At 48.7% G+C, this 13,128-nt stretch overlaps 6 protein-coding genes across 6 annotated transcripts; 4 read left to right on the top strand and 2 right to left on the bottom strand.

The window, feature by feature from the left end:
* Positions 1–104: 104 nt before the first annotated feature.
* On the top strand, positions 105–1,618 carry rrp3 (RNA-dependent ATPase RRP3; the record flags this gene model as incomplete). The annotated part of the gene is made up of 2 exons (XM_001265044.1): positions 105–441; positions 537–1,618. 2 exons carry the CDS (start codon positions 105–107, stop codon positions 1,616–1,618), a joined length of 1,419 nt encoding a protein of 472 aa, XP_001265045.1.
* A 414-nt stretch (positions 1,619–2,032) lies between these two features.
* Positions 2,033–4,023, bottom strand: agm1 (phosphoacetylglucosamine mutase PCM1; the record flags this gene model as incomplete). Its single annotated transcript, XM_001265045.1, has 5 exons — positions 2,033–2,914; positions 2,969–3,469; positions 3,612–3,756; positions 3,852–3,865; positions 3,931–4,023. 5 exons carry the CDS (start codon positions 4,021–4,023, stop codon positions 2,033–2,035), a joined length of 1,635 nt encoding a protein of 544 aa, XP_001265046.1.
* A 532-nt stretch (positions 4,024–4,555) lies between these two features.
* NFIA_018510 (PGAP3/PER1 family protein) lies at positions 4,556–5,735 on the bottom strand (the record flags this gene model as incomplete). Its single annotated transcript, XM_001265046.1, has 4 exons — positions 4,556–4,610; positions 4,680–5,454; positions 5,508–5,550; positions 5,610–5,735. The coding sequence occupies 4 exons, from the start codon at positions 5,733–5,735 to the stop codon at positions 4,556–4,558; spliced, it is 999 nt and encodes a 332-aa protein (XP_001265047.1).
* A 672-nt stretch (positions 5,736–6,407) lies between these two features.
* rmtA (protein-arginine omega-N methyltransferase HMT1) lies at positions 6,408–7,768 on the top strand (the record flags this gene model as incomplete). The annotated part of the gene is made up of 6 exons (XM_001265047.1): positions 6,408–6,514; positions 6,576–6,589; positions 6,656–6,675; positions 6,737–6,846; positions 6,907–7,238; positions 7,293–7,768. The coding sequence occupies 6 exons, from the start codon at positions 6,408–6,410 to the stop codon at positions 7,766–7,768; spliced, it is 1,059 nt and encodes a 352-aa protein (XP_001265048.1).
* A 1,569-nt stretch (positions 7,769–9,337) lies between these two features.
* Positions 9,338–11,032, top strand: NFIA_018530 (putative trimethyllysine dioxygenase TmlH; the record flags this gene model as incomplete). The annotated part of the gene is made up of 9 exons (XM_001265048.1): positions 9,338–9,357; positions 9,508–9,574; positions 9,642–9,702; positions 9,753–9,852; positions 9,909–10,011; positions 10,062–10,161; positions 10,237–10,725; positions 10,775–10,846; positions 10,917–11,032. 9 exons carry the CDS (start codon positions 9,338–9,340, stop codon positions 11,030–11,032), a joined length of 1,128 nt encoding a protein of 375 aa, XP_001265049.1.
* Positions 11,033–11,427: 395 nt separating this feature from the next.
* Positions 11,428–13,044, top strand: NFIA_018540 (proteasome regulatory particle base subunit RPT5; the record flags this gene model as incomplete). Its single annotated transcript, XM_001265049.1, has 3 exons — positions 11,428–11,747; positions 11,895–12,310; positions 12,386–13,044. 3 exons carry the CDS (start codon positions 11,428–11,430, stop codon positions 13,042–13,044), a joined length of 1,395 nt encoding a protein of 464 aa, XP_001265050.1.
* Between the last annotated feature and the right edge of the window lie 84 nt (positions 13,045–13,128).

Raw genomic sequence — 13,128 nt, forward strand, 5'->3', positions numbered from 1 at the left:
TTGCGGCGCCCAAAAATCATTTTTCTTTACTGATACATAGAAGAGCAGATAAGAAATCCAAAGAAATCTATCGATCAAGCGCTGTGAGAATTTATCCGATCATAATGCCAGACGTCAAGAAGCGCAAGATCGCCCATGAGGCCCCGGAACATGGGAGTGACGCTGAATCAACAAGTTCTCACGAGTCCGTTGCTCAACAAGATGATACTGCTGAGACGCAAGATGAAGCGGCGGCCACAGAGACAAGGCCAGCGCCCAAGAGCTTCAAAGATCTAGGCATCATCGATCAACTATGCGAAGCATGTGAAACGATGGGTTACAAGGCTCCTACGCCAATCCAAGCCGAATCGATCCCTTTAGCACTCCAAGGTCGTGACTTGATCGGTTTAGCGGAAACTGGAAGTGGAAAGACAGCGGCTTTTGCTCTTCCTATATTGCAAGGTATGGTTCCATCAGGCCTCACTATCCTTTGAGCGTCTTAGTCTTCTATCGATGTCTACTTTCCAGTCGTTCGGTATCTGACAAGCCACTCACAGCTCTAATGGAAAAACCACAATCCTTCTTCGGCCTCATCCTCGCTCCTACCCGAGAATTGGCGTTTCAGATCTCAAAATCATTTGAAAGTCTTGGTTCTACGATCAATGTCCGATGTGCTGTGATTGTCGGAGGTATGGACATGGTCTCGCAGTCGATCGCGCTTGGAAAGAAACCTCATATCATCGTCGCTACGCCTGGTCGGTTGCTAGACCACCTGGAAAACACCAAAGGCTTCTCGCTACGAACTCTTAAATACCTCGTCATGGATGAGGCCGATAGACTACTTGACATGGACTTCGGCCCCCTTCTCGACAAAATCCTCAAAGTACTCCCCAGAGAGCGGCGCACATTCCTTTTCTCTGCAACCATGAGTTCCAAGGTCGAGTCGCTGCAGAGAGCGTCGCTCTCAAACCCACTGCGTGTATCTGTCTCGTCAAACAAGTACCAGACCGTCTCGACACTGCTGCAGTCATATCTCTTCCTTCCTCACAAACACAAAGATATCTACCTTGTATACCTCCTCAACGAATTCGTCGGCCAGTCCGCAATTATCTTCACTCGCACTGTCCACGAGACACAAAGAATTAGTTTTCTTCTTCGGTCGCTCGGTTTCGGCGCCATTCCGCTACATGGTCAGCTCTCCCAGTCTGCTCGATTAGGCGCTCTGGGGAAGTTCCGTTCCCGCAGCCGCGATATTCTCGTCGCGACGGACGTCGCTGCCCGTGGTCTTGATATTCCGTCTGTCGACGTCGTGCTGAATTTTGATCTGCCCACCGACTCAAAAACCTATGTTCATCGTGTAGGCCGTACGGCCCGTGCGGGAAAGAGTGGTGTTGCTATTAGCTTTGTGACGCAGTATGACGTTGAAATCTGGCTACGTATAGAGGGCGCACTTGGGAAGAAGCTCAAGGAGTATGAGTTAGAGAAGGACGAAGTAATGGTCTTGGCTGAGCGTGTCGGAGAGGCTCAACGGCAGGCTATTGTGGAGATGAAGAACTTTGACGAAAAGAGAGGCACTAAGGCCAAGAAATTCGGCAAAGGAAAACGCTCTCGAGATGAGATGGACCAAGAAGAAGGATGAACTGGGAGTATGGAATTAAAAAATGTTCCTAAGTGCTATTATGATGCCAATACCCAGACGAGATGACCAGAGTTTTTCAATGATTTCCTTACATTATCAAATGATTTCTCGAGTGGAGATAAGAAGATGCAACGTAAAGTACAGCAGCTGATGTATATTCTGCTTCTGGTATAACTCAGAACATGTCATAAATCATTCAGGACAGTCCCTGATATTCTCTATAAATTTAGACCGAGTGGTCAACTTTTCCTTGACGCAGAAGTTGCTAGACCATTATTGTGTCGTGGTTTAATTCCTTCTCAAAGGTCCCGTTACCGCACTACCGTCGACATCATTGACCTGCATTTGCAGGCTGCCTTTTGAGTGCACCAATGCTTGGAAGGGACTCTAAATTTGATATGAAGGATTGGCAATTTAAGAAGCCTGCAAGATCTCTTTGACGGTGCCGGCATCCCGAACGGCATTGGCAACGCGAGTAGCGAGATCGTCGGCTTCCGATCGGCTTGCAGCCTCGGCATAGACACGCACCGCATCTTCCGTGCCACTTGCACGGGCGAAGCTTCGTCCCTTGTTGTAGCGGGACTGCAGAGAATCAATCTTTGCCTGGAGTCCGGGGGGCGATTCAAGCTTTCGCTCAGCGTCGTAGGCCTTGAAGATTGACCGATCAGCAACCTCCACACGCACAAGCCGTGAGGGGAGATCGGTATATGTGGCAAGCCATTCCTTAGGGGTCCACCCTTTGTGAGCAAGAATAGCTTCGACGAGGAGCATGTCAGAGATGGCGTCGCCAACCGCTTGGTTAATCAAATCCGTAAGAGCTTGCAGGCACTCTAGCGAACGCTGCTGGGCCGGAGACTGCGGCTCTGTACTCTTAATGGTCTTCAAAGCATTCTCTGAGAAAGTGATAGTGCCGTGTCCATTAGCTTCGAAGTAGACGCCAACATCGAACCGGAGGGCGGCATGGTGGAGATGTTTCACACCAGTATTGGTGCAAACAGATGGGAGTTTGAGAACTTTCTCTATGTACTCGGTGCTCGATCCGTTGGCATAAGCAGTCTGAACGACGCCAATCTTGAGCTTTTGAGCGATTCCGGCGCTGCGAGCGAGGTCACCAATGAAGGAAGCGGCAAGAGTGGCAATGCGGTCGCCGTCCAACAGCCTAAACACATTGCCTTCGTCAAGGAAATAGTAAACAATACGATCGGCATCACCATCCAGAGACGCGCATCGATCAAGAACAGAAGCCTTGGATGATGGCGGGGCACGCTGCTTGGTCTTGACATAATCGGCGCCGCACTGATACAATGGTTAGTACGGCGAGAATTGAAGGGCGTCACGGATGTTGCTTACTTCGAAGTTGAGACTGTCAGGATTGATGACATCGTCGTTCACAATCTTGATGTCGAGACCAGTGTCCTGGGGCAGATATTTAATGAGTTCCCTCAGCTTAGGTCCACCGACACCGTTTGCACAATCAACAGTTAAAGAGCCTTTGACCTTGACGCCTCTCATGACCCTCTTGAAAGCTGCGGCAAGCTTTTCGTAATATCCTTGCTCAGTAGGCTCACCATACTCGTATTGCGTTCCCAGAGTGTTCTTGCATCGGACGACGTAATGCAGCTGGGGAGTGGTCATATACTTCATATCGATGAACTCGGCCTCCGTGGCAGTGAGCGCAGCACTGAGGACGCCGACGAGTCGCGAGCCGGATGCGCGAGTATCCCGAGCGAAAACAACACGAGCAGGGTTCTCCATGCTGACATCGATCTCCTTAACCAATTCGTCGTAAACGTCACCGATGTTTTCAAGCGGAGCATTCGCGAGTTTTGTGGCGTATGCTTCCCATTCAGCCTAGTGAAACGAAGAGTTAGCATCGGGAGAGTATCTTTTTGTCGAAGAGGAGGCCTACTTCCAACATTTCACCCTATTTTTTTATCAATACGTCAGCAATTTCACCTTTCATACCCCCATCGAAAGTTCCATAGGAGCTCACCATTGGGTCCACCAGTTTGACACCGTTGTCCTCGGCAGGATTATGGCTCGCAGTGACCATGACGCCAATCCATTGTCCGCTCAACTTCTTGGAGCGAAGTGTTGCAAGCAAGCCTACAGCATAAACAACAGTGTTGAGGAGGTCACTGCGATGGATTGTCCATTAGAGCTGCAACACGGCGATCGTGGGGTATGGTGGAGGCGGGGTTGATTCGTTCCTGAGAAAACCAAATAGACTTACGCTTTCATACGGAACTGTAGCAATAGATTTCAAGTCAGCTTATACAAGCATAGAGAAAGCTGGGAAAGATCTAACATACGCCCGCCGTGCCATATTGAAAGATCTTGCCCTCTGGCTTTGCATACTGCAAGGCCGCGTCTGAGATAGCTTTGCGAACGGCTGGAGACGCCATTGTTTGCGGCGCGGGACCTGGCCAAAGTCGTGTCGGGAAGCCCTAAATTCGATGAAACGAAAGTGATGAGGGGTCGTTGGACCTTGATGAGAAAAAGCAGGACAAGAAGTAGTTAGAAAAGATGGGTTACAGAAGAAGAGCGCCAGCCGATTATTAAAAAGTTGTCACTCGCAACCTGCACGAGGGGAGCGGACTGGCCTGACAGCCTTAGGACACTTTAGCTCCTCCTTCCTTGCTCCCCACAGCGCTCAAGCGGTGAGCCAAAGAAATAGCGTGGTAGGCGCGGTTTCACAGCAACATCCTCCAGCTCTACGGAGTACTCACACCTGATTATTACTGCTAACTTGAAAATAAAGTTTGGTTGAAGCAAAGGAGTGAAAGAAAGCAAGGAGAACAAGACAAAAATATGTTTCGAATTTGTCGCAAAACTCTACATGAAACGTTATGCATTTTACGACGGGCTTATGCAAACATGGCATCTGTGCTGGGATCCACAGTACAACTGCCGAGATCAGGAGAGCCCGTCACCGGATCATGCTTTCAGTCTGCGGCTTGAGACATCATTCTGGATGTCTTTGATCAAATACCTATTAGAATCGATGCATTAGTGTCGAATTTGCTTTTCACCAGCGGACGGTCATCTGCCGGGCACTTACATATACCACCATGCGGTGGGAATGACTGTTCCAAGATGCCACAAGCTGTGAGCATCAATAAGCCCGTGCCAAGGAGGAAAGTCCTGCAACTCAAGACTCATGGCCAACATAATCCACACCACAATCATTCCAGGCCAGGCCATCCAAACTTTGCCTTGCTTCTGATACCGGACGATGCTGAACCCCGTCCAGAGTATATTTTGAATGGCCCCGACCACGACGTTTGCAATCATGTTGTAGGTGTAATCCCATGACCAAAAACTGAGATAGCATACGTGCATGGTGTATAGAAGAACGCAGATTGTGGTCATTAGACGGCGTAGAGTCGGCTTGTACCGGGGTTTTCCTTGGTCAAGGCGCAGTATCCTGATTATAGCAAGGTATAGCCCGTACATCACGTTCGCACCAGCTCCGAAATAGTCTAACTTTTCTGTGAGAGGGAAATCTCTTGTGTGGAATAACATGCTGAATGTCCAGCACGCCAGCCCGCAGTAACCAAAAGTCAGGTAGTATGGCCGCAGGGAATGCCATGCTGGGATTGTTTCTTTGATTCGAGCGATGCCATTCCAGTGAGCGAGAAGATTGAGGAGGGAGAAAAGGACAGAGAAGGGCTCCTGCATGCCGAGGATCCTGCGAAAAGGCCATTTTCCATGAAATTGTACCACTGGATTCAACATCGGAGGGTCGCGGGCAAGTCGGCGGTCTGTTACTACATGTTGACAAGTGTAATCGCACTCTGCTGGACAGGTCCATAAGAGCAGGCGCAGATGGAGTGCTGGGAGAGAACAATCAGCACGGACGAAACAGATGTAGACTGGCGAGACATACGAATGACAGAATCGCCATCTCGACAATTTTCAGCCTGACAGATCTTTTGACAATGAGTTCGCTGTTTGAGTTCTCCAGGCGTTGTTACTAAGGAAATGATACCTTGACACATTCTTTGAAATCAGGTAGGTGATCACCCAAGGAAGCCGTCGACCTCCCTATTAGAGAAGCAATGAGAAACGCGACAAAGTACAAGCAAAGCTTGCTCTTGGCCGAGCACAGAACCATGGTGCTAGGTGTGCATGGAGTACAGTGCAGAGCTGGAGTGCCTGAGCTTAAGGGGAGAGCTGCGAGTTTGACGCGTCAAGGTAGAGGATCGGAGATGAGTCTTGGCAATTCATCTACGGGAGTACAAGAAACTGGGTTCTAGACCAGGAGGGTAGGATCCCCGCGTACTTTGGACAATTCTATAACAACTTTGTTTTGAAGATTTGACAAGAGTGAGGTATCTAAAAGACAAGTAGACGGGTAGAGTTATATACTTCTTTTCTTACCGCACCTCTTTAGACAAGGAGGAACCTGAATAATACAGCAACATTCGGACAAAACGCCGAGGTATTGTACATCAACCCTAATCAGATATGATTTCTGAGGGCTAAAGAAATCACATGGAGATTACCGGAAATAGTTTAGTGCAAACCAAATCCAAGACTAACCTTAACCAGGATTAGCGTTTGCCCTGAAGGAGAATTTCTATTATTGATGGCAAAAGTAAGAGGGAAAAAAAGTCGAGCTTGAGGGGTCGTTTGGAGATAATATTTACTTTATTTCTCTCATCTCATCCCATCACAAAAGCAAACCTTGGTCTCTTGGTTGGCTTCTACCCCTTCGTTCTCCTCAGATTCATTCTTTGTTCCTCCATTTTTCCCCTTACAACCAAACGGCATCTCTATTTTCAAGATGGAAGGTGTTGAGAGACAACAATCTGCAGAGCCTTCAGCCATGATCACCAGCAGTGCTGATCGTATGGTGGGCATGGACCATGCTGAAGTACGTTACTTCACCAGGTATGAGACTAATTCTTTCTCCCTGATCTGTATGATCTTCTGTGTCTGACCTTGTTAACAGTTATGATCATCATGGTAAATTCTCCCTTTTATCCACAAAAAGTTGAAGGGTATGCGAAGCTAACACAAATCCGTGCTAAGGCATTCATGAGGAGATGCTTGTAAGTTCATATACAACATGGAATCAAATTGATACTAGTGCTGATAGTATCCCCCTCGCAGAAAGACGATGTCCGGACTCGGTCATACCGCGATTCCATTTATCAGAACCGCCACATTTTCAAGGACAAGGTTGTTCTCGATGTCGGTTGTGGCACCGGTATTCTCAGCATGTACGTCTCGCACGTCCTGAATTAATCAACACTCCACATACTGATGTTATGACTCAAAAGGTTCGCCGCGAAGGCAGGCGCCAAGCACGTAATCGGCGTGGACATGTCCTCGATCATCGAGAAGGCGCGCGAGATTGTCGCGGTCAACGGCCTCTCAGACAAGATTACTCTTCTTCAGGGAAAGATGGAGGAGGTTCAGCTCCCATTTCCCGCGGTGGATATTATCATCTCCGAGTGGATGGGATACTTCCTCCTCTATGAAAGCATGCTGGATACTGTTCTGTACGCTCGGGACCGCTACCTTGCTCCTGGCGGCAAGATCTTCCCTGACAAGGCCACCATGTACTTGGCTGCGATTGAGGATGGCGAGTACAAGGATGACAAGATCGGATGTGAGAGATCTCTGGCTTACGTTAGGCTTTTATGGGAGTACTAACTCGGTATAGTTTGGGATAACGTTTACGGATTCGATTACAGCCCCATGAAGGAGATTGCCCTTACGGAGCCCCTTGTCGATACCGTCGAGCTTAAGGCCCTGGTCACGGATCCTTGTTCTATTATTACTTTCGATCTTTACACGGTCACCAAAGCAGACTTGTCGTTCAGGGTTCCTTTCTCCCTTCCCGTCAAGCGCAGCGATTTCATTCACGCCATCATCGCGTGGTTCGACATTGATTTCACCGCTTGCCACAAGCCCATCAGCTTCTCCACTGGCCCTCACGCCAAGTATACACACTGGAAGCAAACTGTGTTCTATCTTCGCGACGTTCTCACTGTTGAAGAAGAGGAGTCTGTGTCCGGTATCTTGGAGAACAAGCCCAATGACAAGAACCCTCGTGACCTAGACATTCAGATTTCTTACAAACTGGAGACCACGGACAGGTTGCGCTATGACGAGGGCAACTGCTTTTACAGGATGTAGGTCACTCCTAGCCCGGACTGCAGCACTTCAGCGCTAATTCTTCGCAGGTGCTAAACCATCAATCTCTTCGGATATTCACTTGATAAACTTTTTCCTACCGTTATTTGAGGGCAGATCGCATGCTGTCAAACGACACGAAAGCTTCGCCTTGTAAGGCAGCATTATTGCATATATGAAAGGTTACTTGTATGGACTTTGGGTCGTTGTATGGTCTCTTTCGTCCTTCGTTCTTGTTTTTCGGCGTTGTATTGGATGGCAGGGGAACGGCACATTATTTGGCGCGAACGGAGAGACTGTTTTTGCATGAGACTTTTTGAAGCTCCTCGAATTTTTTCAAGTAGATACCCCGAGTTGACGCTCAGTCCAGCCACCTCCGACGTGTTCCTTAGATTGTTTTGACCTATCATCTAGTTTTTACATCCATATTCTTCTTTTTCTTTCATTTGACTCGGGGTAATCTTTTCGTTAGCCCACTCGAATCGAGGAAGGTTTGAGGAATACGCATCTGACTGGGAGTGTCCATGCCTTGTTCTATGGTCGATACGATTACGAGTTGATGAGGAGCGGAACTCACCATATTGTAAAGTTCCTCGGCTGATTTAGATCAAACAAACAAGCTGAGAGGATATAAGTAGTAATCGCCTGGTTAGGCCAAGTTTCAATCAACTAAAGTACCGTAGAGTAGCACCTCAATGATAGAGATTTCCATACATATCACAACTATTTGCATTGTTCGTCAAAGCTGATAGCTCGTTGTCTCCTAATAACACACGTGATCTCACAGCGGGCTTTGCCCCAGATAAGCATCAAGATGCGGAGAAAAGACATCTTTCCTCCCAACTAGCACCTCACTCTGTAGCCATTGCAGAAGCATCCACAAGGATGAACCCTTATTCCTCGCTCAGGGCACCCCGGGCCTTGAAACATGTCTGGTACTACCTCTTGAACGGCCCCTTTTTCGGTATCATGGACTAACGCGACAGTCAGCGCAAGGCATTTTAGGACCGGACTTCCTACGAAGCACACGCGTTTGGTATGCAATCGACGTAACTCTCAACCTCGAAACAGTCACATCTCGTGAATCAGTTATGTCTCTACCTTACTAACTCGGCATTACAGGCAGTCGGCTCCCGGGGCCTGCCAAACGCAGTCCGTCCTTTGGCGCTGAATCGGCACCCCGTGTCCATCCGCCGTTACTCAAGCATTCCGCCTGAAAACGAGACAACATCTGCGCAAGAGAAGCAGAGTCCTTCAGACACTTTCTCCGAGAGTGAAAAAAAGCCGTCACCGACGCCTTCAGCTGAGACCTCAGCGACGGATGAAATGAAATCTCCATCAGCAGCGCCTGTGAACGAGATATCTTCGATAGAGACAAACGAAAACACATTGGCAGATGGAGACGGTACAGCGTTTATTGATGAAAAGGAGAATTCAACGGCGACCACAAATGTGGCCTCCACAACCGATTCAGCGACAGAGGACCGGAAGACCAATGCGGAGTTCGATTCAATACCGAAGAATGCTGCGAGAAGATTTGTTTCAGTGCGCTTAGGTCCCCTTGGGTCTAATATGAATCGTTACGGGGAGTTGTAAGTCAAACATCATAAACTGACGCCTTTATGTGCAACAGGAGACCACTTGCTGATAGATTATAGCGGACCGTTTTTCCTCAGGTGAGCTGACTAGTATTCGCTGCATACGCTATTGACGCTCATACAGTGCTTCTTTGCATCTTCAAGAGAAAATTGCCAGTGCCCATTGTGCCTCCGTCCAGATACGAAGCAAAGATCCGTGGATACTTTCTCAGTATGACTTGCGGTTCCTTTTGGCCGCCTATGTGCTTGCTAATCGCTTTCGCTTGTTCGCGCTTTAGATACACCCTGCGGTCAATGCTAAAGACATCATATACGGTCCTAACCTCGTTGAAGTGCTCTGTGAGTTTACAAGCGTTAGGCCGGTGGACAAGAGGCTGACTCAGTCTAAGTCTCTGATGGACATAGGGGACTATATCCATATTCATGGTTAAATAGCCATGCCAACCTCACCGTCGAAAGAAAAACGTTCTCTGCGCCGTTCAAGTTCAGGTTCGTATCGCCTTCGTTCTGTATAATATCGGATTCCATTAATCCGCCATCGCCAGAGAATTCTCATCCTACAATCCTGATCAGGACTCTTATCCTGAAGTCGAGTACTCGGAAGTTATGTCCGACGACGCCGCGTTGTTAAGATGGTTTGATGAGATTGTGAGTTCCTCCTTCACTCAAGACATGCTCAGCAGCTCACACCAGTCAAGTACAAATGGGGTTTCTGTTTTGTGAAAGGAGTCCCTGTGGATCCTGAATCAACCAAAGCACTTCTCGAACGGATTGCGTTTATCAGACACACTCATTACGGTAATACATTCTCCCCGCAGGCTATTGTCGCCTTCAACTTTTCTACACTAAAAATATCCTACTAATACATCAAAGGCGGATTCTGGGACTTTACATCGGACTTGACCTTCAAGGATACCGCCTACACCACGGAATTCCTAGGCGCGCATACAGACAACACATATTTCACTGACCCTGCTAGACTTCAGCTCTTCCACCTTTTGTCGCACACTGACGGCCATGGCGGGGCCAGCTTGCTTGTGGACGGTTTCAAGGCTGCCTCCATCATGCGGCAAGAAAATCCAAAGCACTGCGGAGTCCTCGCCGCTACCAAGCAACCGTACCACTCAAGTGGAAATGAGGACGTATGCATACAACCCACGGAGCAGGCCCCTGTCTTCAAGATTCACCCCGATTTGAGCCGACTATACCAAGTTCGATGGAACAACTATGATCGAGCAGCGAAACGAAACTGGGGATTGAAGGAGCAGAACCGGTGGTATAACGCAGCACGTCATTTTAACCATATTATCCAGCGCCCGAACGTTGAAATATGGACACAGCTTCAGCCCGGAACTGCGCTCAGTCAGTTTTTAAACGCCCTTTGGGGGTACTCTGCTAATTAGGCTTCTAGTTTTCGACAATTGGAGAATGCTTCATGGTCGTTCCGAGTTCACTGGCAAGCGGCGGATGTGTGGTGGATATAGTATGTTATACTCCTGCCTTTCTTTTACCTGAGTTGAAGACAGAATATTCTCTTACTAACACTTCATTAGTCAACAACGACGACTTCATCTCGCGTTATCGACTTCTGAAATATGGAAGAGAAAAGGTTATCGAAAATCTGGGTAACCTTGCTTTCTACAAGGGTAATCCCACTTTGCTGCTGTAAGCGGAGAGCCCAAGGACGACCAAAGGTCAACTCTCATCGGACACTTGGGAGACCCCTCTGCGCAAGGATATGTCGGAAATGTAACATAGCAAGTACTATTAGGCGTACATATCAGAAAACTTTTGAGAAGCGAAGCATAATGAATCAGACCGAAGTCCTCAGTTGGCCATGAGCGGAGGCGGTCGAGGATGCTGGTAGAGATCGATATCACGTGATGTAGGCAGAGCAGCTGACGTTGTTTGGTCGGAGCTCAGAGCATCGCCAGGACAGCTTCAACCCTCCCACCTTCTATCTCAATCTCCCATCCTTTTTCTTTTTCCCGATTACGCACCCTCAGTACTTTTTTACTTCGCAAATCCAATCAGCTTCCATACTCGCACATCACCCCTGTTACCATGTCGACCCTTGAAGATCTGGAGGATCTCGAACGCGAGGAGAGAGACAAGAAGAAGGACCAGGGCGATGGTGACGGCCAGCAGCCTGGAGGAGATGGAGATGCTGAAATGAAAGATGCAGATGCGAAGAAGAAGGATGAAGAAGATGATTTACTGGATGAGGAGATTCTCAACTCGAGCACAGCAGACATTGTCAAGCGGCGACGGATGTTGGAGAATGAGCTCCGCATAATGAAGAGCGAATACCAACGATTGACACATGAACAGAATACTATGCGGGAGAAGGTGAGGGATAACCAGGAGAAAATTGAGAACAACAGGTACGATATGCTTGTCACTCTATTCACTTTATCTCTGCCCTACTGTCATAGGTCTCCGGGACGCTGGAGTGGTTGGCGATGTTGCAGATCTATCACTGGGATTTGTCTGGAAACCTTAATTACTCTTACTGACACTTGTATTCACAGGCAACTTCCATACCTCGTCGGAAATGTCGTCGAGCTTTTGGATCTAGATGTTGAGGCAGAGGCCGCTGAAGAAGGAGCGAACATCGATCTTGACGCTACCCGAGTGGGCAAATCCGCTGTCATCAAAACATCGACTAGACAGACTATCTACCTTCCTCTCATCGGTCTGGTAGACCACGAGAAACTGAAGCCCGGTGATCTGATCGGTGTCAACAAGGATTCATACCTGATTTTGGATACACTACCCGCCGAGTATGATAATCGTGTGAAGGCCATGGAGGTCGACGAGAAGCCGACAGAGAAGTACACGGACATTGGTGGTTTGGACAAGCAGATTGAAGAGATCGTGGAAGCCATCGTATGGCCGATGAAGGAGGCAGAACGATTTACGAAGATTGGTATCAAGGCACCAAAGGGTATGTCAACCGTTTTTTCCCGGTCCCTCCGTTGTCGTTCGGCCAGCATTCTAACGCATATCTTCTCTTCTACAGGTGCTCTGATGTACGGTCCTCCTGGTACCGGTAAAACCCTTCTTGCGCGAGCCTGCGCCGCAGAGACAAACGCTACGTTCCTGAAGCTTGCTGGACCTCAGCTGGTGCAGATGTTCATCGGTGACGGTGCCAAGCTGGTCCGGGACTGCTTCGCTCTTGCCAAGGAGAAGGCTCCTTCGATCATTTTCATTGACGAACTCGACGCCGTGGGTACCAAGCGTTTCGACTCCGAGAAGTCCGGTGACCGTGAGGTGCAACGGACCATGTTGGAGCTTCTGAACCAGCTTGATGGATTTGCTTCGGATGATCGTATCAAGGTCCTGGCCGCGACAAACCGTATCGATGTCCTTGATCCCGCTCTCCTCCGTTCCGGTCGACTGGACCGCAAGATCGAATTCCCTCTACCCAACGAGGAGGCACGGGCAAACATCCTGCAGATCCACTCCCGCAAGATGACTGTGGACGACGGCGTCAACTGGGCCGAATTGGCTCGAAGTACCGATGAGTTCGGTGGTGCGCAGCTGAAGGCCGTCTGTGTGGAAGCCGGTATGATTGCTCTCCGGAAAGGCATGAGCAAGATCGGACACGAGAACTACGTGGATGCTATCGCTGAGGTGCAGGCCAAGAAGAAGGACACAAACATGGGTATCTATGTCTAGAGTTATTACATAATCAACACTGTTCCTCTTGTCTACATCCCTCTTCCCCTACTCTGATGACCTAAGTCGGTCAAAGCCTGTCTT

This window comes from Aspergillus fischeri, genomic scaffold, assembly GCF_000149645.3.
Source record: "Aspergillus fischeri NRRL 181 1099437636249 genomic scaffold, whole genome shotgun sequence".
NCBI lineage: Eukaryota > Fungi > Ascomycota > Eurotiomycetes > Eurotiales > Aspergillaceae > Aspergillus > Aspergillus fischeri.